This window comes from Acinonyx jubatus, chromosome C2, assembly GCF_027475565.1.
Source record: "Acinonyx jubatus isolate Ajub_Pintada_27869175 chromosome C2, VMU_Ajub_asm_v1.0, whole genome shotgun sequence".
Classification (NCBI taxonomy): Eukaryota; Metazoa; Chordata; class Mammalia; order Carnivora; family Felidae; genus Acinonyx; species Acinonyx jubatus.
In genome coordinates, this window is record NC_069384.1 from 57,266,656 (window position 1) to 57,287,796 (window position 21,141).

The 21,141-nt window shown below is 39.4% G+C and overlaps 1 protein-coding gene and 1 pseudogene across 7 annotated transcripts in view; both read left to right on the plus strand.

Moving 5' to 3' along the window:
• The window catches only part of CD96 (CD96 molecule), a 97,564-nt gene extending 78,821 nt beyond the window's left edge, over positions 1-18,743 (plus strand). The window contains exons 10-14 of one of the 7 annotated variants that reach the window (XM_053220820.1): positions 264-347; positions 9,132-9,197; positions 10,000-10,086; positions 13,895-14,018; positions 15,950-18,743. In XM_053220820.1, the coding sequence (XP_053076795.1) occupies positions 264-347; positions 9,132-9,197; positions 10,000-10,086; positions 13,895-14,018; positions 15,950-16,058 (470 nt within the window). In that variant the 3' untranslated portion in view covers positions 16,059-18,743. Of the gene's footprint in view, positions 1-263; positions 348-8,411; positions 8,527-9,131; positions 9,198-9,999; positions 10,087-13,894; positions 14,019-15,949 lie in introns of those variants that run through there. The other 6 variants (XM_053220821.1, XM_027077686.2, XM_053220822.1 and 3 more) reach the window with 6 other exon arrangements.
• On the plus strand, positions 426-8,511 carry LOC113604812 (cytosolic 5'-nucleotidase 3A-like; annotated as a pseudogene).
• Positions 18,744-21,141: the final 2,398 nt, after the last annotated feature.

The following is a 21,141-nucleotide window of genomic DNA, read 5'->3' on the forward strand; positions in this document are numbered from 1 at the left end:
AGATAGCATTAAAGTAATCTTGACAGTACTCCCAGTGATCTGAGTTGGTGACAGGAACAGAAAAAGAAAATCAGTGACAAGTCGGCATTAAACATAAACTACAGAGCTTTTGCTTAATATGCCAGCTGTGTTCCCGTGTAGGAAAGCATATTTTCAATTTCAGATTTCCCCAAAGTCACATAGATTAAAAATTCAGCACATCAAAGTAAAGTCAAATTACAGCTGTACAAAAAAGGTTGGATTCTGAGAATTTTGTCTTTCAGCCAACAATTCCAATGCGACTACCCAAGGCTTCAACTACTCCTGGACCTCCAGCGGGAAAGATACCAAAAACTGTACACGTGACTGTGAGTCCCTTGGGGTCTTCTGGACCTCATTAATTCATCCGACACCTATAATGGACAACCACTACGTGCTCTGTTCATAATCATATTAACAAACACTAAACAAAGCATCCACTGTGTTTAAAGCACTGCTGCAGTTAGTTGCCAGGGATACATCTGTGAACAAAACGGAGCTAAGTTCCGAATTCTAGCGGAAGAGAGACGGGCACACGGTGATGAGTGATCGGGAATAAATAAAGCAACGGAGGGAGACCATGAGAATCAGGTGTGAGGGTGGGTTGCTGTTCTAAATAGGGTGGTTTTGCAAGGCTTTACTGAGGAAGGTGACATCTGAGTAAAAACATGCCTAATGGAGACGAAAGAGCAGACTATGAGTGTATCTGAGGAAAGAGTGACGTATCCAGAGTACACATATCGCTAACGACAATGAGAAGAGGGGACCCAGTGTGAGGCACAGAAAGGGTCTGGCCATTTAATCTGGCTGCCTCTCAGCAGCCTGTGCTGATGCTGCTTTGGCAGGTAGCAACAGGATCTAAAGAGGAAGTGCACTGCCTCTTAGTGGTAGAAGACGAGGATCTGTCTGTGTGGTAGGCGAGTGGCAAGGGCTGTGGCTGCAGCAAAGCCCCCAGGGGCCGCTGGTGCAGAACTCTGGATTTCGCTACTAGGCCCTTTTGCACAAACAGTGAAGGTGTGTGTCTCTTTTAGGGAAGCATTTAAGTTGTACGTTTAAAGCCTCTAAAAGTCTTTGATACCCACTGGCTCAGTCATCTCACTGCTGGGAACTTGTCCTTAGGAGATTAATCGAAGAGCAAAAAGCTGGGAACTTGTCCTTAGGAAATTAATCGAAGAGCAAAAAGGAACATGTGTGATATTGCTCTTTGTCGCATTAGTTATTGGTTTTATCTCTTTTGTGGACTTCAGGTGCACACATTTGGATTAAGCATAATTCTTAATTCAGGACACACTTTCACCATTAGTCCGTGCATGATTTAATTTAGTGTAATGTATTTCTTTTAGTATATATGTTAATATAATAGACACCTGTGAATTCAGTGCCCAAGTGCAAGAAGTGAAAGGTGCTCAGAAGACAGAGCACCCCCGAAGATCCACAAATAGGTGTAACCAGAGGTGGCGTGGCACATTCCTGTGAAAAGAAGAGGCAATTAGCAAATGGATCCGGAAACATTGATTATTTATAAGGAAAAAAAGTATTAAAATATATGTCTGCCATGCACATGACAGAAAAATAAGCTCTGCAGCATATACGATCTTTATGTCAAAAGCAAAACATTAAAGCATGTAGTAAAATAAAGGTGAACTTCCTTTTGGCTTTGGGGTAAGGAAGGGCTTAAAAAAGAGACATAAAGCACGAACCATAAAAATGATAGAAAAGCTAGAATATAATAAAATTAAAAAATTATTTTCATCAAAAGACACCTTAGCAAAAGTAAAAAAAAAAGGCAAGCTATCGTGTGGGAGCGGATATTTGCCACATTATACAACTGATCACTGAAAACTGATCAAGAATACATAATTGACAAAGGAGCAGAACTTTATACCAAGAGTATATAAAGAATGGCTACAGATCAATTTTGAAAAATGCAAAAACATTAGAAGATGAGCAGAAAGGCACATCACCAAAGATATACCACGGTGGCTAGAAAACATCCAAAGAGGTGCATAACCTAACAATCAGGAAATGCAAATGAAGACTAGAATCAGATAACCATTTCACATATAATCAATCAACACAAATTAAGAAGTCTGAAATTGCCAATTTCTTATATATTGCTGGTGAAAGTATAAACTGGTACCATCATTTCCCATCATTTTGACATGATATTTTAAAGCCAAACATTTTCATACCCTACCAGCAACAATTCCACTCCTGAATGTATACTCCACCCCCCAACACACACGTTAGTATACCTATCCAGGAGATGTGTACACAAATGTCAGGGAAAACACTGATAGCAAAAACTATACATAACCTAAATGGCCATATCCAAGAGAATAGGTAAGTTGTTGCATAGTCCTAGAATAAAATACTGGAGAGCAATGAAAAATGAGTAGATGACAGCCACATACAACAGCATGAATGGATCTTAGTAACTTTGTAATGAGTCAAAAAAGCAAGTGCCAGGTGACAATATATGGAATGATATTTTTAAATAAAATTTTAAAGCAAGTACAGCCAGACACCATGTGGCTTAAGCATAATATATGATAAATACTTAAAAACTGTAAAAGCAAGTGAATAATGGACATAGCATGCAGAACAGCATTTGCTTTGCAAAGGGCATACAAGGAATGAGACAAGAAGAAGGCATATGTTTGTAATTTATTATAATAGTCCAAAAATCTGTGTGTGTGAGTGGGGGTCTGAGGGTGTTAAGGAAAAATATGTCCAATAATAAGAGAATGTGGAATAAGATGAGATCATAATTCAATGCAATATTATGAAGCCAATCCAAACAATAGCCATACTGTGCTAAGCTAGCCAATACATCTTATTGTATAGACAAGGGTACTTGCTGGAAAATTTTTACCCATCAGATATAAATTGAGATTAAAAATCTTAGATCGGAGATGAAAGTCCATACTTAATAGACTAACATTTATCTTCCATGGTGTTAACATAAATTTGAGTTTCTAATGAACTTGATGAAACTCTCCTTTACTTACACTAGTTTGTCATCCTTGATTCTTGATAGTATAATACAAGTTAAGTCCATGAGATCTTTTTTGTTGTTGTTGCTTACTTGTATCCTCAGTGCCTAAGGTATATAGTTGGTGCTCAACAAATATTGTTGAATAGATAAATGAATTAATACTTGTTGGTTATGGGGGAAATTATGTAGCAATGCTGATAAAAGATTATTGGACAACATTATAGGAAAAAGCTGAACTCCAACTTAAATTTATGCTATAATTACATATAAATTATCCCATACTTTCATTCTCAGAATAATCCTTGGTGTCTAATGATTTCCTTTATTTTATTTATTTGATTTTTTATTGAAATTATACTGAAATGTAAGATACACAAGAATAGGGACCTGAACCTTTTCCTGCCTTGTTCACTGTAGTATCATAATGACTGTAGCCATGGCAGGCATACAATAGGTGCTCAGCAAATATTTCTTGAACAATTGAAAGAATCTGTGTACATGTGGGTAAAGACAGGGAAGAAAATACATACACACATACACAGTGAAAAGAAATGATCTAGGGTGGCTCAATTGGTTGAACGTCAGACTCTTGACTTCAGCTCAGGTCATGATCCCAGGGTTGTGGGATGGAGCCCTGCATTGGGCTCTGTGCTGAACATGGAGCCTGCTTAATATTCTCTCTCTCTCTCTCTCTCTCTCTCTCTCTCTCTCTCTCTCTCTCTCTCTCCCTCTCCCTCTCCGTCTCCCTCTGCCTCTTCCACCACTCATGCTCTCTCTCTCTCTTTCTCTCCAAAAAAAAAGAAAAGAAAAGAAAAGAAAAGATCCACTTAATTGGAATTTTCGAACTTTTTGTTTGCTTTAATTAAATTGTTATTACAATATTATGTGTGCCCAGAGTAAAAAATAATTCCTGTTCATCCCATGCATCATATCGTTATGAAACATAGAGGCTACCCAAAGTATTTTCTGCCCCAGAAACTGGAAAACTAAAAGGGGAGTGCAGGAAAGTGCTTTATAATTTACACAAATATATTCTTGGTCTTTTTAATAGATTTCGTAACGAAATGAACTATTGCAATTCTTCATATCATCTGCCCTTTCCCACCTGAAAACTTCGTTTATCCTCAAACATCTCTTTATCATTCTTACCATAATAGAGCCTTAGAAAATGTGAAATCTAAGAAAGGACTCTGAAACCCAACAAACAAAATTTTCTCAGCAGTGAAAACCCACATTCCTACTTATGCAAATAAGAATATCTTGTTTACTAGTTGCCATTTTTAATCCATAAGCTTAGAGAAAGAAATTCCCTACAGTGAGTTGCTCTATTTATAATCATTCACAAAAACACATTAGGATCCGACAAGTTAACATTGATTGCTCACTCCCAAACTATTTTTGAAACGTGTTTCTACTCGTTGGATTGGACCGTAATGTGACATCCAATATTAGATGATGCATTTGCCAAGATTCATGACAGGCATTGGTAATAGGATTTTTTTTCCTTCTAGTAAGTTTATTTCAGTAGATTTATGAAATGTTCACAGGCAGATAAAGAATGGTAATGGATGGATTTCTGGTGAAATAAACCCACCAACACTGTTTCTAAGGCTCTTGCTATTTCCGAACACATTCTAATGGGATATTTGCTTATACATGCATTTTGTGTAGCTTATATATATTTGGATGTCACTAGAAGATTGTGAGTGCATTGCATTTTCACTAATTTATAAGTATATGTTTTCATATAGTCTTTTGTTGTCATTTTATCCACTTGAGAATAGTAGAATCTAATCCTAGTCCAGCTTCCAAGTTTCCAACAGTCTGGAACAGAAATGTGTATTTTACTTGAACCACTTATGAAATGGGGGCACCAAATCTGACTATCTAAATGCCCAAAATATATAAGGTTAATAACATCCTGAGACATTTGCATCTTGACATTCAAGTGATCAGGCCATGGAGCAGAAAAGTGAAGCTTGATTACTTTTTTTATTTCTGTTTTCCCTGCCATCCATCGGGTCCAGTGGAGCCTAAAGCCACATGAAACTCAGTCAGTCTGTCTAAGTTAGACAAGCAGAAAAATGATATGCATCTCCACGGGCCCCTATGCCTCCAATTTGCCTCATTACCAAAATCAACAAGCTCACCATTATCTCACACACGTGCATGGCCACACCCACACCCCCACACACCCACACCTGGGCCTCAGAGTACTTGTTCATGACTTCACATAGGATCTTTATTTTGTTCTTTGACCAAACATTCCTGTTTCTTCAATATTTATGTACTTTTCTTCGCAAATCTTGCAAGTGCATTGTTTTCTCTGTCCTTGGTCCTGGTTGGTTCTTTTCAGCTTTTGGTAACTATGCCGAATAATTTCATAGCAACCCCTTCTACTTTCCATAGGCGGAGGGGATGGAGAAGCTGGAGTTGAGGGGTTGAGGGCCAATGGCAAGGACATAGCAATGCCAGAATCTACAACAGTGTTGGGCCCTGCTCCTATTTCAGGCTGCACAATATTCCCTGCAGTCTTGATGTTCCTTGTTGGCTATGGTGCTGATTCTCTAAATTCGCCACTCTTATCCTCAAATTCGAAAAACTTATATGTCTCGGATCACTTCTCATTCAATTTTCCTCTTCTGTAAAACACTGTCCTCCTCCCATTCTGTTACCTAGGTCCTGATTAGGTCAGCTACAAATTAAAGATTTGTTTCTCTGATTTTAAGTTCTATCTTCTGTTAAAGTGCCAATTTCTGAGGGCATCATGGGTCTCTCCACAGATAGCACACAAGTCTGCCTTTCCAGAGATCGTGAGTGTCATCTTTTTTCATGGTTAGGAAGAGCATGAGGGTCTCATCTATAGAGGAAGTGGTCGTGACAAGAACAAACATGGTAATTAGTGCCAATGTTTGCATCCTGGTATAAGGAGTGGTGCTGTCCCAGTGCATATTTACCCTGAAGAGGAAGATGGGGTAGACAACCAAGATCACTGAGATCCCTGTATCCAAGCCCTGCATCTCTGAATATTTCTTGCCACCCATGCCATTGTTTCAGAACAATATCAGGGACAGAAGAATTCAGAATGGCTTAAGGATGATTGGATAACTGAGACAAGTCTTGGTAAATGTAAATGTAAAAATGTACATGCAAAAATGATGCCCAAATTTCAGAGAAGTTCAACTTACATCAAAAACCGTACAAAAATAACAGAAATTATCTGTAGCTTTATCAAAAAAGTAGCAGTTTATCTTCAGGTAACTATGGGCTTTGATATGGCACTAAGTAGATTTTCCTGCAAAGGGAAGAGGTGCCCAACATGTCATGGTATTATTGACAACCATAAACCGGCTGCAAAAATGAATGTCAAGAAAGTTTTTGCAACTAAGGAAAAATACTATGTTGTCAAAATTGATTCTGCTTTTACCGTAGAAGAAAAATATCCCTTTATGGTAGAAAGACATGCCAAGGCACATAGGTTCCTTGTTGAACAAGCTTTTCCCAATGCTAAATTTAAATAAATTGTGGAAGAATCCAATGTTATGTTCAAGGAAGAATATAAAAATTTATTTGAAAAACTCCAAAAACACAGCATCCCTGTGTTCATATTTTTGGCTGATAATGGTGATGTGCTTGAGAAGGTTATCCATCAAGCTGGTATTTATCATCCAAATGTCAAAGTAGTGTTTATTCATGGATTTTGATTAAAATGGAGTCTCAAAAGATTTAAAGGAGAATTAACTCATGTATTTAACACACATCATGGTGGTTTGAAGAACACAGAATATTTCAATCAATTAAAAGACAGTAGAAACATAATTCTGCCGAGAGACTCTCAAAGAAACTTAAGGATGGCAGATGGAGTAGCCAATGTGGAACACATTCTGAAGATTGGATATCTAAATGATAAAGTGGATGAGCTTTTAGAAAAGTATTATGTTAGTGAGAGATGAATCATTAGAGGTAGCCAACTCTATCTTACTGAGGATTCTATAAGTAAGTATTCTTCAGGAAGACCTCTTCCTGTGGGAGCAATTGATACAACAATTGCTCATCTCTTTGTCTCGCTGAAAGACTCTTATGTATAATACATTCTCGCTCTTAAAGTTTTTTCTTTACATTACCTAAGTGTTTTCAGACATGCTGAATCCATCAACTGGAAGCTCCTTTTTCTTTATCTCTCTCAACACACTCCCCACTATATTTTTTAAACAGATTAAAAACAAATCTTAAAGCCAAAATTAGAAAAATAACTTTTGCTTTTCTAAACGGATTCTTATGTTTAATTTTATCACACATTTTCTGAGGAGTTTTTTTTTCACTTGGAAAATTCCTAGAAGTCTAAAAAGGAAGATTTATGAAATGGCAAATAATTTGCATAATTTTAAGTCCTACCGTTTTTGTAAGTTGCATGGATCATGCCGATGGTATCACCATCTCCTGAAATTGTGCTATGCTTGGTTATTTTGCCTGAAGAAAATCAATATTGACCAGAAAAGATTGGCATTCTAGATTTGGTGAAAAAACTGTTGTTTTTTACAAATGGTCTGTATGTACTTGCTGATGATAAACATGAAATGGAAAAAAGAATCTTAATACCCACTTCCCTGAAAGGGTTACTACTTGTTCAACTATTTATATCTCAGCATAAATTAATTTATCACATCCTTTCTTACAAACAGACTTTGAAAGATAAAAAATAAAGTATCAAGCTCTAAAAATAAGTAAAGGAGGCACCATATTGGGCAAAAAAAATCTTGTAAGCTTATCTGGAACAATTTGCCTTCTTCAAAATTTTACCTAAATCCAGTCCTGGTCCCAATTTCTTTTTAATTAGTTGTTGTTATTTGTTACTCAAATCCCTAACTTAATGGCTTAGCCTTTTAAAATGGGCTTTTAACAAAGGGCTCAGTCCATCATCACCTATTGACCTTGGTATTCTTTCTAGAACAGCAATAATAAAAATTAATCAAGATCACTTGTGCAGGGTCAGATAATTGTACTGAAGATAAGAATGTCTCCCTGACCTAGTCACACTCAAAATAGCTGCATGCAAAACCCCCTTATTTCTGGGGTGACCCCCAGTGGAATTAGCTATGGCAGACTGCACTGTGAGCCATCCCCGGAGAGCATGTGGCCACACCTCTTTGAAGGGCCTGATAATATACCTTCAACTGCCTTTGGCACCCAGGGAGGAACCAGGAAAGAGGAGGACTAAGGACTTTTTTTTTAATGTTTGCTTTGGTTTTGCTTATTTGCTTTGGTCTTGACACACAAGAAGACACTTAACTTGGAAAATCGTAGATGCTATTGTTTTAAATAAATGAGCATGGTGTTTTTCTACCAATTGCAACTATGTGCGACTATAGCTATTTTATTTTACACTACACTATAGGCCTGAAATGCACAGCCTGCCAACAAGTGGAACTTTGCTGCCAGAGATGGGGAACTAAGCAAAATGAGTCGATAGATCTACTTCAAAAGCCATAGGTACTTCCTGAGTTTGCTGCCATCGACTCAAGGGGAAGGTTTGCTTCTGAATCCATCAAGACGACTCACACAGCAGCTAGCGTGGCCTATGACCACAGGGGGCTGATAATTCACTATTGACACAGTTCAGTTTTCATAGCCAAACAAGAATGTCAACTTGTGCACAAATACAAATTATTTTGTTCCCTCATGTGTGTTCTACCAAGGTCTTCAAAGTCCTGTTGGCACCTTTTCTCAACAAAGGGCCACCATGACACAGCCGGGCTTTCATTCTCTCCCACCCATTGGATGGAGAAGAGAACAGTTACAACACACTCTCTGTGGCTAAAGGAACCTCTCCTAGTGTTTTCCTTCCATTCCTTCCTCCTGCTTCTAAGTGGCAATAATCAAAACCTTCCCTATTGGAGACATCCAGATCACAAGTTTTCCCTCAACTCCCGCTTTATCTTGGGACATTCGTATGTATGCTGCGGCGTAGTTCAATGATTTTACTTTACATATGCATTAATAATATTTTTTGTTTTATTATTTTATATAAATTACTAACTTCAAGTAAAGGTCAAGAAAGGACAATAAAATAACAACTCTTATACAGCTTGACTCTTCCAATATATTCTTCCCCTAGCAGCTCCATGGATGCCCAGTGAAACAGACAGTTCATCCCCCTCAGGTGTAGGCTCCACAATTCAAGGTGAGTACTTGGGGGAGATTTAGGGTCAAGGAGTATAATGACCTGCTTTATTTGGGCAGAGGAGGAAAAGCAAGGACAGGTAAGAAACCAATCTCAGGTATTTAAAAGTGTACCTTGATGATGAAAACAGCAATAAATAGAACCAAAATTTTTCCCAGTCACGATCATTCAAAGAAGATAGAGACCAAGTCTTAGATTTTTTTTTCCTCTATTTTATTTCACAATGAAATCTACAAAATAGCATTGCTCGGCTAAGCAAATTCATTAAAATTGTATTTTAAGTGTTAATTTTCCATTAGAAAATGAGATGATTTGTCAACAGAGATTTTTCTACTAAAATGTTGCAAAAGAAGTTGTATTGACTTTTTCAAACACATTGGGGTGGGCGAATTGGTATTTTGAGTGGCTGGACCCCTGATACCCTGGGAGAATAGGGCTAAGTCGAATTTTTCTATGGCTCCAACATAAGACATTTTCCCATAACCACTTAAATTTCTCATGGAGATTCTTTAGCAGATATTGTTTTGTTATATGTGCTATACAGCTTCTCTCTCTCTCTCTCTCTCTTTTTCCTTTAAACCAATAGAAGGTTTCACTCCTTTGGTAGCTGTTAGATCCTAAGATCCTAGCTTTGCTATAAATTGGTCCTAAGAAAACTTTATACATAGTACCATAGGAGCATTTAGGCCATTAAAATTGAGCCCTTCCAAGTAGCAAGTGAAATCCAATCATGATTCTACACCACTTGATGGGGTTGAGGTGACTATTAGGATCAGTTCGGGTATGTCCTGTATATCTCTAGGTGATGTCTTCACCAGCACAACCAGAACATCTTCAGAAGTTCCCACAACTGCCAAATCTACTAACAGCAGTCACATCCATATCACTGGTGAGTCATTTACCTGTTTAAAAAATTGTGTGTCTTACTCACTCAACAAATAATTTGTCGAGTACCTACCATTTGCCAGACCTGGTGTCGGTTGTTGGATATACACTGTGAAAGAAGTAGATCTTTCTCGTTTTGTACGTAGAAGAGACCTGTGTAAACATTGGCCTTCTGAAGATTATAATCTATTATGGATGATATACAGCAAGTAATCATATAATTAATTTGTGACACATGCTATGAAATAGTACAAGGCGTTGTCAGAATATAACCGAAAGATCTGATTCTTACTGGGAACAAGAAAGGAGCCTCTGAGGATATATTGAAATTAAAATCTGAAAAATGAGGAAACCTGGCCAGGTGAAAAGTAGCGAGAGCATTTTATCCTGAGAAAATACATCTGAGACCGGAAAGATTGTTGGAACAAAGAGTATTTATATAATTAAACTAATAACATTTTGTCAACACTAAATACGATTTCTTGTTTTATCTCATAAGAGATCAAGGCCCTCCTAACCCAGGGGCACTATCAAGTGTTTCACTTCAGGAGGTGGTCACTTGACTGGTGAATGCTCCAGTTGGGTACTCAGCTTATTTTGGATCGAAGGTCATCCAGTCCTCAGATCATTGGAGTACCATACTGCCCACAACATGGCACTAGAACTGCAAACTGAAGGCCCAACAGTGTCTTTCAGATATTGGTGGCTTAAAACTGCCTGGTTCAGAGATGGGCAAGGTTGGAGCCCGGCTTCTCCATTGAGACATCCCTGAAGTCAGTGGTCTCATTTTCTGTATTTGGAGGGAGAAACATTTTAAGCATTGATGTAAGACCCCTTTAAAACCTTTTGTTCTTGGGGTGCCTGGGTGGCTCAGCTGGTTAAGTGTCCAACTCTTGATGTGGGCTCAGGTCGTGATCTCACAGTTCATAGGATTGAGCCCCATGTCGGACTCTGCACTGACAGCATGGAGCCTGCTTGGGATTCTCTCCTCTCTCTGCCCCCCCCCCCCTCTCTCTCTCTCTCTCTCTCTCCTTGTCTGTAGCTCTTAAAAATAAATGAACAAACATTTAAAAAGTAAAAAAATAAATAAAACCTTTATTTATCTGAAACTTTGGGAGTAAAATGTTGTGTCCCACCATGTTACCAGTGTAGAGCCTAGTAAATTTTGACTTGACTAAAGTAGAACTTTGTGTAGTCTTGGGTTAGCCATCTGTATGATTGTTTCCCTTATGATTGTGATAGTCTAGTCTTTACCAGTTCCACTACTTCCATGAACTATTGTGAACTAGTCACCTGCACATACAACATAGCAAATGGGGATGCATTATAGGATTACATGGGCTTCCAGAGTGCCCTCAGCATGTGCTTGGACAAGGCTGAGGTAGGGTGAGCCTCAGGAACATCCTAAGTCTCTAGGTGTGTATCATAAACATGCCAATGTCATATGGCTGCAGTCTAAGCTATGTAATACATAGAAAAGATTTGGTAACTAATATTTTGAACCCAGTTTTGCCTATACATTTTGAGACTTTGCTTATAAAAAGCAGTATAATAAATCTGAGACAATAAAAGAAATTAAAAACCTGGTCTCTACCTACAAACAGTTGAGAATCTAGTTGAAGCAATAAGAAAATTAATCCAGATAATTCTGACATAAACTGGACATTTTGCCCAAATGATCTACATAATCTGAAGAGTTATCAATAATGTATAAGGAATTTCACTGGAGTGTTACTAGAAATAACAAAAGCCTGGGAAAAATTTAACCCTTGAATGTTAAGAAACTAATTAAATAAACCATGATATGTCTATACACTGGGGAACTGTCCACTCATTTAATCAAATAAGATAAAGCTCTATATATCTCCATGGAAAACATTCCAAGAGCATTTTTTTAAGAGAAAGAAGCCAGTGACAGAACAACTTGTATAGCATGCCCTCATTTGTAAGAAAAGAAATACATATTCATTATATATATATAATAAATATAAATATATATAATATATGATATATATGCAAATGTACATAATTATATAGAAATATATATGTATATAATATATATAAATATGTATATAATCTATATATGCTTAGATATGCATAGAAAATTTCCAGTAGGATACATAATTAGCTATTAAAATGTTTTGCCTCTAATGTGGGTTACCGGCATCTAAAGCCATAAGGACACTTCCTTTTTCATTATAGTTTTATGTTTCTATACTGTTTGAATTTTTAACATGATTTTAAAATGCTTTTCAAAAAGGAAAATATTAAGTAACTATGTAATTATACACATCCCCTTTTATTGTCTGCAGTAAAATCAGACAGTCTTATTTCCTAAGAGAGTTAATTTTCTTAATTCTTCCTTCATGTTAGAAAAAAAGTAAAACAGTCTGGAATATGATATTTACATTGCCTCTGGTCTAAAATCAACAATATTTGAAACTCTTTGATTCACGCAGCTTGACTTAGTGTTCAAATGCTACAAATATAATGAATAAATTGAGTGTGGCTATAATCAGAGGGGTAAGAAAAATCAGTCTACATTACTCACCAGTATAATTTCTACCAGTCCTTTACTTTTTTTTAATGCTTATTTTTGAGAGAGAGAGAGAGAGAGCAGGGGAGGGGCAGAGAGAGAGGGAGACACAGAATCAGGCTCCAGGCTCTGTGCTGTCAACACAGAGCCCAACGCAGGGCTTGAACTCAGAGACTGCGAGATCATGACCTGAGTTGGCTTAACAACTGAGCCACCCAGCAGCCCCTCCAGCCCTTTACTTTTTGACTTCCACCCTTTGCAGACCACAGAAAGAGCAAAACTATCTGGCTTTTGCTTTACTCCTTTGGTCACTTCTCCCCTTTCTATTGCCTAAACGTAGAGAAGGAGGAAGAAGGAAAAAGAGGGACAGTGGTAGAAAGGATTAAAAACTCTCTATTCTGAATATCATGCCTCAAGTGACATCCAAATGAAAAGTCTTAGATGATGGACTCTTGAGCATACAATTCTATAGGTATTACCCAGGCCTTCTCGATTTGGGACTCTCAAGGCATTGGAATGTTACAGTTATAATGCCTTTTACTCTTTCTTCCTCCTCCTAATACACTCAATAAATTCCATAAAGCATTTAATGACTTCTTAAAGAATAGGAGAAGCCAAAGGTAGGGCATTATTTCACATATAAAATTCCCTTTACTGGAGTAAATTTGGGATACAAATCTACAGCTTCTCACTTTCACTTCTTCCTTCTTTCTTTTTTTTGTTTTTTTAAAAATTTTTTTTAATGTTTTATTTTATTTTTGAGACAGAGAGAGACAGAGCATGAGTAGGGGAGGGGCAGAGAGAGAGAGAGAGGGAGACACAGAATCCAAAGCAGGCTCTAGGCTCCGAGCTGTCAGCACAGAGCCCTACGCGGGGCTCGAACTCACAGATGGTGAGATCGTGACTTGGGCCGAAGTCGGAAGCTCAACCGACTGAGCCACCCAGGCGCCCCGCTTCTTCCTTCTTTCAAATAACATTTCATTGCCATCATGTGCCAGGAATTGTTCAGGGCCTCAGGAAAATGAAAGGGAAAAAAAAAAAAAAGATGGATTCTGGAACATTCTAACATTCTAAGAAAAACATTCACATAAACAGTAACTTCAGAAACTCAAAAACAGAAGTGAGAACAAGGCATAGATATGATCCCAGAGCATGACTTTAGTCAGTGGTGGACCTTGCAGAAAACATGTTTCAGGTAGGAGAGAGAGTTCAATTAGTCATGCTTTCTAGTTGCCAAAGTTTGACATGAAAGTCCGTCTCTCTATGCCCTTTGCAGGTATCGTGGTTAATAAACCTAAAGACGGAATGTCCTGGCCAGTGATCGTAGCAGCCTTGCTCTCTTTCTGCATGGCATTGTTCGGTCTTGGAGTGAGAAAATGGTGTCAATACCAGAAAGAAATGTGAGTATCATACTGAATCTGCAGGAACAGAGATGGTTTCTCAGTACAAAACATTCACGCAGCACTTGAAGTATCAAGTTCCCCTCCTGTCCAGAGTTCCCTTCCTATGTAACTGAGGAAATGAGGCTTGGGGAAGCTCAGAGAAGCTTCCCAGTTTGCTGAGCACCACACACAGCTGGGAACTAGTTGCAGAACTTGTGACTTGGGGTCCCCCTCTGTTCAGTCCGTGACACTCGTCAGATGGGACAAGTCAGTGGGCATGAAATGAGAACTGAGCCTTGCCTCACCTCAAAAACTAAAACTGATTTTTCTTTTAATCTTCATTATTTTTTTCATTTTCATGCATCTCTGAACTGCCTGGGCCCAGCTGGGCCTAGATGCTCAAGTGTGAAATTGAGTGAGAAAGGTAATTTTAAGAAACTCCATCTGCTTTTCGGCAGAATGGGCTTTTACCGCCCTTTTCCCTTTTCCCCAAGGAGAAAAGAAAGTAAATGGTGGGTTGCCCCTCTTTTGTCTTATGGAAATATTTTCCAAAATTCTTTTCCCTTCACTCAGCAATCTGCAATGACATGTAAGATTAAGCCTCACTTTTCTGACTTGGCTATTTGGGATCCAGATTAGACTATGATTGGAGGAGACCCTCCAACATAGAGAGCGTCTCTTCCACATCTCTTACGGCTACTATCTAAGATGCCAGTGCCCACTGTGCAGGACCTTCTACTGAAAGTATCCTTGAGCACTTTATAATCATGTGCAGGGAGTGTTTCGTGGTGAGAAAAATAAAACAAAATTAAAAAAAAAAAAACACTAAACCAGTAGTCAGAAATTCTGGACTCTTAGCCAAGGACTACACTTTGGCTACCATATACCTTGAGGAGTTATTAATTTCCCTGAAAAAACACAGATGCAGATTTCTTAGAATTTTTTCCACCTTTTGATATATATTCTCTATGTGAAAGCATCAGAAAGCCAGGTAATAGGCATTAGATATTTTTATTAAAGTGAGAAAACGGGAATCTGAGATTTTGAATTGATTTTTTGATTATTCTGTATTCAGATGTTTGTGTTATATAGAGATGAGAGTCTCTCTTTCTCCCTCCCCCTCTCCCTCTAAATTTTTGGAGAGATTAAGGTGCTGTGGAGTTACTGAGAAGAGTTGGAGGTGTTTGAGTCAGAGACATAAATGTTCTCACAGTTGTATTTCTGTGTCCTGATGTCAAGAGAGCTGGAGCATTTGTGCTGCTCACATGGAGGCCTGATACACTTCAAAGAGATGAGTTGTGCTAACATGAAACATTATATAAAGATGCCTTTAAGAATGTTCACAGATTCAGATGTAAGGGATTCTGGCATTAACTATCCAGTACCAACCAACTCAAGGATTCAGAAGAGCTTTTCTTCCCACCTCAAACCTATCCCCACAGTATACAGAGAATGTGTGGGTGAGGGCTGGGGGTAAGGTTGGCAAAGGTATTATTTGAACAGCTTCAGTCTTTGGTCCCAGAAGTTAAAAATTGTGTCTCCGGAGGAGTGTTTTAACCCACATAAGAGAAACACCTCTTCTATTAAGAGGCAGTTGCCATGGAGAGTGTAGGTTCTGGTTCAAAGCCTTAAATTGCTGGTCTGGTTCTCTTTAGCAAGTTGCTGAAGACCTCTGAGCCTCAGTATTATCTGTAGAATGGTGAGAACAATATCCAATCCCTAGATATGAATTAAATAATGTCATGATAAAAATGCTTTGCCAACTATAAGATACCATGTAGATATTAATTAGTGATACTAAAATAATGCAGATAACAAGCAGAAGGTTATGCAAGGAAAACTTCTGAGAGGACCGGTGGGCATGTCTCTTGCTCTGTTTCCTACTTCCCTACTTTCTTGAATCACCGCCTCACATTCTCAGCAATGAAAGAGCAATGTTTTGTTCCTAGCATGGAAAGACCCCCGCCTTTCAAGCCACCTCCACCCCCCATCAAGTACACTTGCATTCAAGAGTCCATTGGAAGTGATCTGCCTTGTCATGAGATGGAGACACTCTAGTCCCTTGAGATTTTGCCATAGAGAACTCGGCTAGAATCCTGCAAGAAGGTGGACATTGTGCTTTATTAATATAATTGCCCTCGAGCCAAGCCTGTACTGCAGCTGAAGTGGATGTCAGAAGTGAATGACCTGTTTTCCCAGCAACCCACCCTCTTTCATCTGCACATGCCTGAAATTGAGCTAGAGTTAGAGGTTATGTCACACCCATACCCAATGCAATCTGCAGAGATTTTCTTGTTTATGTAAGAAGTGCAAATCAGACTGCTGTTGTTAAAAAGTACTTGCAGTGTTTTTATTTTTCATTTTCGTTCTCTGACTGAGGTGACGACAATGGTTTCAAGCATATGTCCGTGCCAGAACCTCTTCTTTTTGGATATCTGCCACCATGCTGAGCTATTTACCAAAAGTGTGATAATCTCTGAGGTTTGTTGCATTTCCTAAGAAAATTGCAAAAAGAAGAAAATGTGCAAGTTCTAGCAAGAGTTCCAAATAAGTGCAAGTTGTCTTTGTACTGAAAATATTTTGCTTGTGGAGGAAAACAGAATACCTTGCACAAGAACTCCAGTCCCAACCCCACTTCCTCCCACCATGTTCCACCCAGCCTTCTGCCCCATGGGATGAGGAAGCATCCAAGGGAAAATTAGCTAATGACCAAGTAGCCTAGTAGACACAGGTAGCACTTCACTTGCCTCTAAAATGATCTGCACTAAGAATGGTCTCATCCTTAGCTTTATCTGTACGTGTGTGTGTGTGCATCTATCAGACTATTACAAACTGTTGTGTGAGTAAACAGGTAGCCTAGCCCCAAACCAAATCCTGTAATTCCTGTTCTCTTTTTCATCTGGGGACTCTCCCGTTCATCCATTCTATACATTTTCATCTGTCTTGAAATAAATACAGGTTCAAATCAGACTAGCATTGATGAATTAATCCTGCTTCTCCCGTGTTTTACAAAATAGTTCAAACAGAATGCAAAGGTGATGGAAAAGAAGCCTAGTTAGCCAAACTTGTTCTGTAGTCAGCAATAGTTCCTGAATGAATAAACTGCTGATGCCCTTTGTCCCTCTCAGCCACCCCCGAACCTCTGCCCTAGGAAGCAAGAACAGATGTTGCTGTCAGATATGATAGGGAAATGCTGCATGGATTTTAATCTCAAAAGGAACATTTAGTTCCTTTGTGCTTTTCCCTGACTACGTGTGAGAATAACTCGGAGAGTGTGTTGATGCTTTTTGAACATCATGGCTGTCCTACTCTGGAACAATTCAGTCAGAATCCCTGTGGAATGAAGTCCTGGCATCAGGACTTCTGGGTGATTCAAGTGTTCAGCCGGAGTTGAGAACTACTGAACCAGCGGAAGTCCTTTCTCATTAAACAGAATCTTGGTGGGGTGCCTGGGTGGCTCAGTCGATTGGGCTTCTGACTTCGGCTCAGGTCATGATCTCGCAGTTTGTGAGTTCGAGCCCTGCGTGAGGCTCTGTGATGACAGCTCAGAGCCTGGAGCCTGTTTCAGATTCTGTGTCTCCCTCTCTCTCTGCCCCTTCCCCACTCGTGCTCTGTCTCTCTCAAAGATAAATAAACATTAAAAAATTAAAAACAAAATCAGAACCTTGGTTAAGTGCTTATTTCTTGTGGTGACCAGCCTCCAGTGTGTCCTGTGTGATCCTTGCCTCTTATATAGTCCCCTGTGATAGTGACCGCAACTGACTTCTGTAGCTGACCAGGGCTAGGGTAAGGCAAGCAAGACACCTAGGGTGTAAACTGTAAAGAGGTGTTCAAATCCGGGGCCACACTCTTCCACGGGCTTGTAAATGAGTACCAGTCCCAGGCCTAGTATAACCAATAAGAAGTCACCAGAGTGCGATTTCCAAGGCTAGGTCATAAAATACGTTGCGGTTTCTACCTTGATCTCTCTTTGCCCACTGTGTCTGGAAGAAGCCAGTTGTTGTGACATGAGGACACTCAGGCAGCCCTGTTGAGAGGGCCACCCATCAAGGAACTGAGGCCTCCTGCTAACAGAAAGTATCAATTAGTGAGCCATCCTGGAAGCACCTCCTCCAGCCCCCATGTAAGTCTTCAGTTAACTGCAACCTCAGTTGATCCTTTGACTGGGACCTCGTGAGAGCCAGAACCGCCCGGCTAACCTCTTCTGAATTCCTGACCCGCAGACACGGTGTGAGATAATAAATGCTGGTTCTTTAACATCACTGACTTTGGGTGTGATACGCTAGGCAGTAATAGATGACAAATACAGCCCAGTGAATGGGAAAATAAACTAATGTTTGCTGCCTTAATTGCCCTCAATTCCTCATTAATTCTCAAGAAATAAATAAGACTAACTTCATATATGTATGACTGTTGCGCCATATGTAGTCATTTTTATTTAATACAAATTAGTCATAGGTAATTTATGTTCAGGTAGCTGTGGCTTTATTTTACTGTCTCATTAAAAGGCATGAAAACAAGCAGAGGGGTTAGGGTGGAAGGGGCAGAGTTGGAGGATGTTTAGATTGTTTCAGTAAAGGGATGGACACTTTTACAGTACAACACAAATCCATGTCATTCTTCAGTCTGTCCTATGACAGATGTCTCACAGTGTTTTTAGATCAGCTCCCCTTGGAAGTGCCCCTCTTTTGTCTTAGAAATAAGTTTTGGTCGGCATTTGCAAATTCATCTCCAGCGTGAATACAGTGAGTATCTGCTTACCCCCAAGAGGGACACGCATTCGGTGGGTCAGAGGAATTCTTGACAAATCTGCAAAATAAAGACACTGGAGATGCTTTCCAGGCAGGGCTGGGATCTTGATCTCCCTCATTTGACTAAAATGACATGACCATCTCACCTGCACCTTAAAATTGTGTGTAAGTTCATAGAACCTGTCTTCAGCCAGCAGCCCCTCCCTCCAGAGGTGGAATTACTTCTTTCTCACATAAGAAACAGCAACACTAGGGGCACCTGGATGGCTCAGTCGGTTAAGCAGCCGACTTCGGCTCAGGTCATGATCTCGCGGTCTGTGGGTTCGAGCCCGCGTCGGGCTCTGTGCTGACAGCGCAGAGCCTGGAGCCTGTTTCCGATTCTGTGTCTCCCTCTCTCTCTGACCTTCCCCCGTTCATGCTCTGTCTCTCTCTGTCTCAAAAATAAATAAATGTTTTTTTTAAAAAAAAAGAAACAGCAACACTAGAGTCAAATCTCCAAGGTTTCTGCGTGTCTTCATCACTGCCTTCATTTTCACTAAGAAGAAGCCATGCATAAGCATTTTCACACCTATTTCCAAAGCACAGTGTGTTAGACACACTTGTTCAGAAATATCTGCTTCCTTACCCATAAACAGCCCTTGACTTTGGGCTTGACCATGTGATTTGTTTGGGACAGCGGAATATCATGAGTATAACTAACCCAAGACTTGAAAGGTGCTTGTATGATTGGACTCACTCTCTTGTTCTCAGCCATTACCATGAGAAGAACATTTTCTGTCTAGCCTGCTAGCTCCAAGCAGAAGAGAGACCCATACAGCGGAGCAGAACCACCCAAGCCAAGCCCAGTCTAGATCAAATACCCTCCAGTCTACCTCAAAGGTACATAAATATTGTATGCTCCTGAAATTGTATAACTGTTACACTGCATTATTATAGCAATGATTAACCTATAAGGTCCAGAGGTAGGTATATTTTGGTTCATGTGCAAATATGGTTCATATTTTGGCTCATATGCAAGTCCAGAGGTAGGCATATTTTGGCTTATATGCAAGTGCCTAGAGTGAGAGATAAAATGTGCATTCATCAAATAGTCTTTTGAAAAAAAAAATTCAACCTAAGTTTTGTTTTAACTGAAGAATATGTGGTTGGCTGGACCAAACAACTTCACATTATAGGTCTTTAAAATCATAAAACTTTTGGCTAGGGTGGGCATTAGAGGTCATATTACAAAAAAAAAGGAGTTAAGAAGCTCTGTGAAATTGATTTGCCCAGTATCACATAATTAGAAGTGATAGAGCCAAAATGATGGAAATCCAATGTCTGATTTTCCAGTCCACAGTGTGATCAATCTCCATTATATCAGAATATTTCATTGCTTTGGTGTCTCCTTTTACTATAGACAAGAGATGTTTTGTGTGCATTTAAGTAAATATTGATTTTTTTTTAATGCCCAAAATTGTTGACAGAAAACAAAGAAAAGTAGAAATCATTGACCCCTGAGGGTAGAATGGCCAAGAAAGTGTGGGAGGAAAAAAAAAAAAACGACTAAGAAAAGAAAAAAGATTAATCAAGATCAGAAGCCAAAAAGTTTAGAGAATCTGACAAAGGCCAGAGGTAATGAAAAGAATGTTGTCTCAGAAGCTCTGAACAAGTGAAGAGGTTCTTGAGGACAGCCCTCTTGGCGTTCTGATGTAAGGGTGTTGGCTTTGCTTGAACTTGAAGATTGACTCTGCAGAAATACAGAAACTTTGTTCTCTGAGGGCTGACAGACACAGCCTGAGTTTTTGACAACAGCAAAGCTTGAGTGTGCAGCAGAGACAGCTGGAATGGTGAGTGAAAGTTACCACCATGGGAGAAAAAGACATTAACTGGCAGAAATGGGCTGATGTACCAAAGAGAAACACAAGATGAGATGGTGAAAACAGGTCATTTTATCTCCCAGCTCCTACATAGGGACCATTTTCCTGGATTCTGTGATTACTAACAGAATGCCAGGAAAGCATGAGCAGAGAGCAGGAGACTAGGACCTTAGGCAAGATCAGGGCCAGAGCACGCTTTTGAAATTACTCTTAAACTCGGTCTAGTGCTTCGGTGATGGGTCTGGACATTAGTCGGGTGCAAATTAACACAGGAATGAGAACACAGTAGAACAGAATACAATTTTTTCTCCTCCACCGGCAACTTTGTACTCTTCTAACCTCTGTTACGTTCTTCGCCTGGTCGGCTCACTCAGATTCCTCATGTTTGCCCAACGGCTCTGTGAGATTGTGATTATAGGGAGGCACACTGAGCAGAGTAACAAATCCAAGATCACAGCATAAAGAAGAGAACACCGATGGGGCTGCATCCAGCTACCCTTGGTAAATGCCAGGTGCATGTGCACTTTTGCC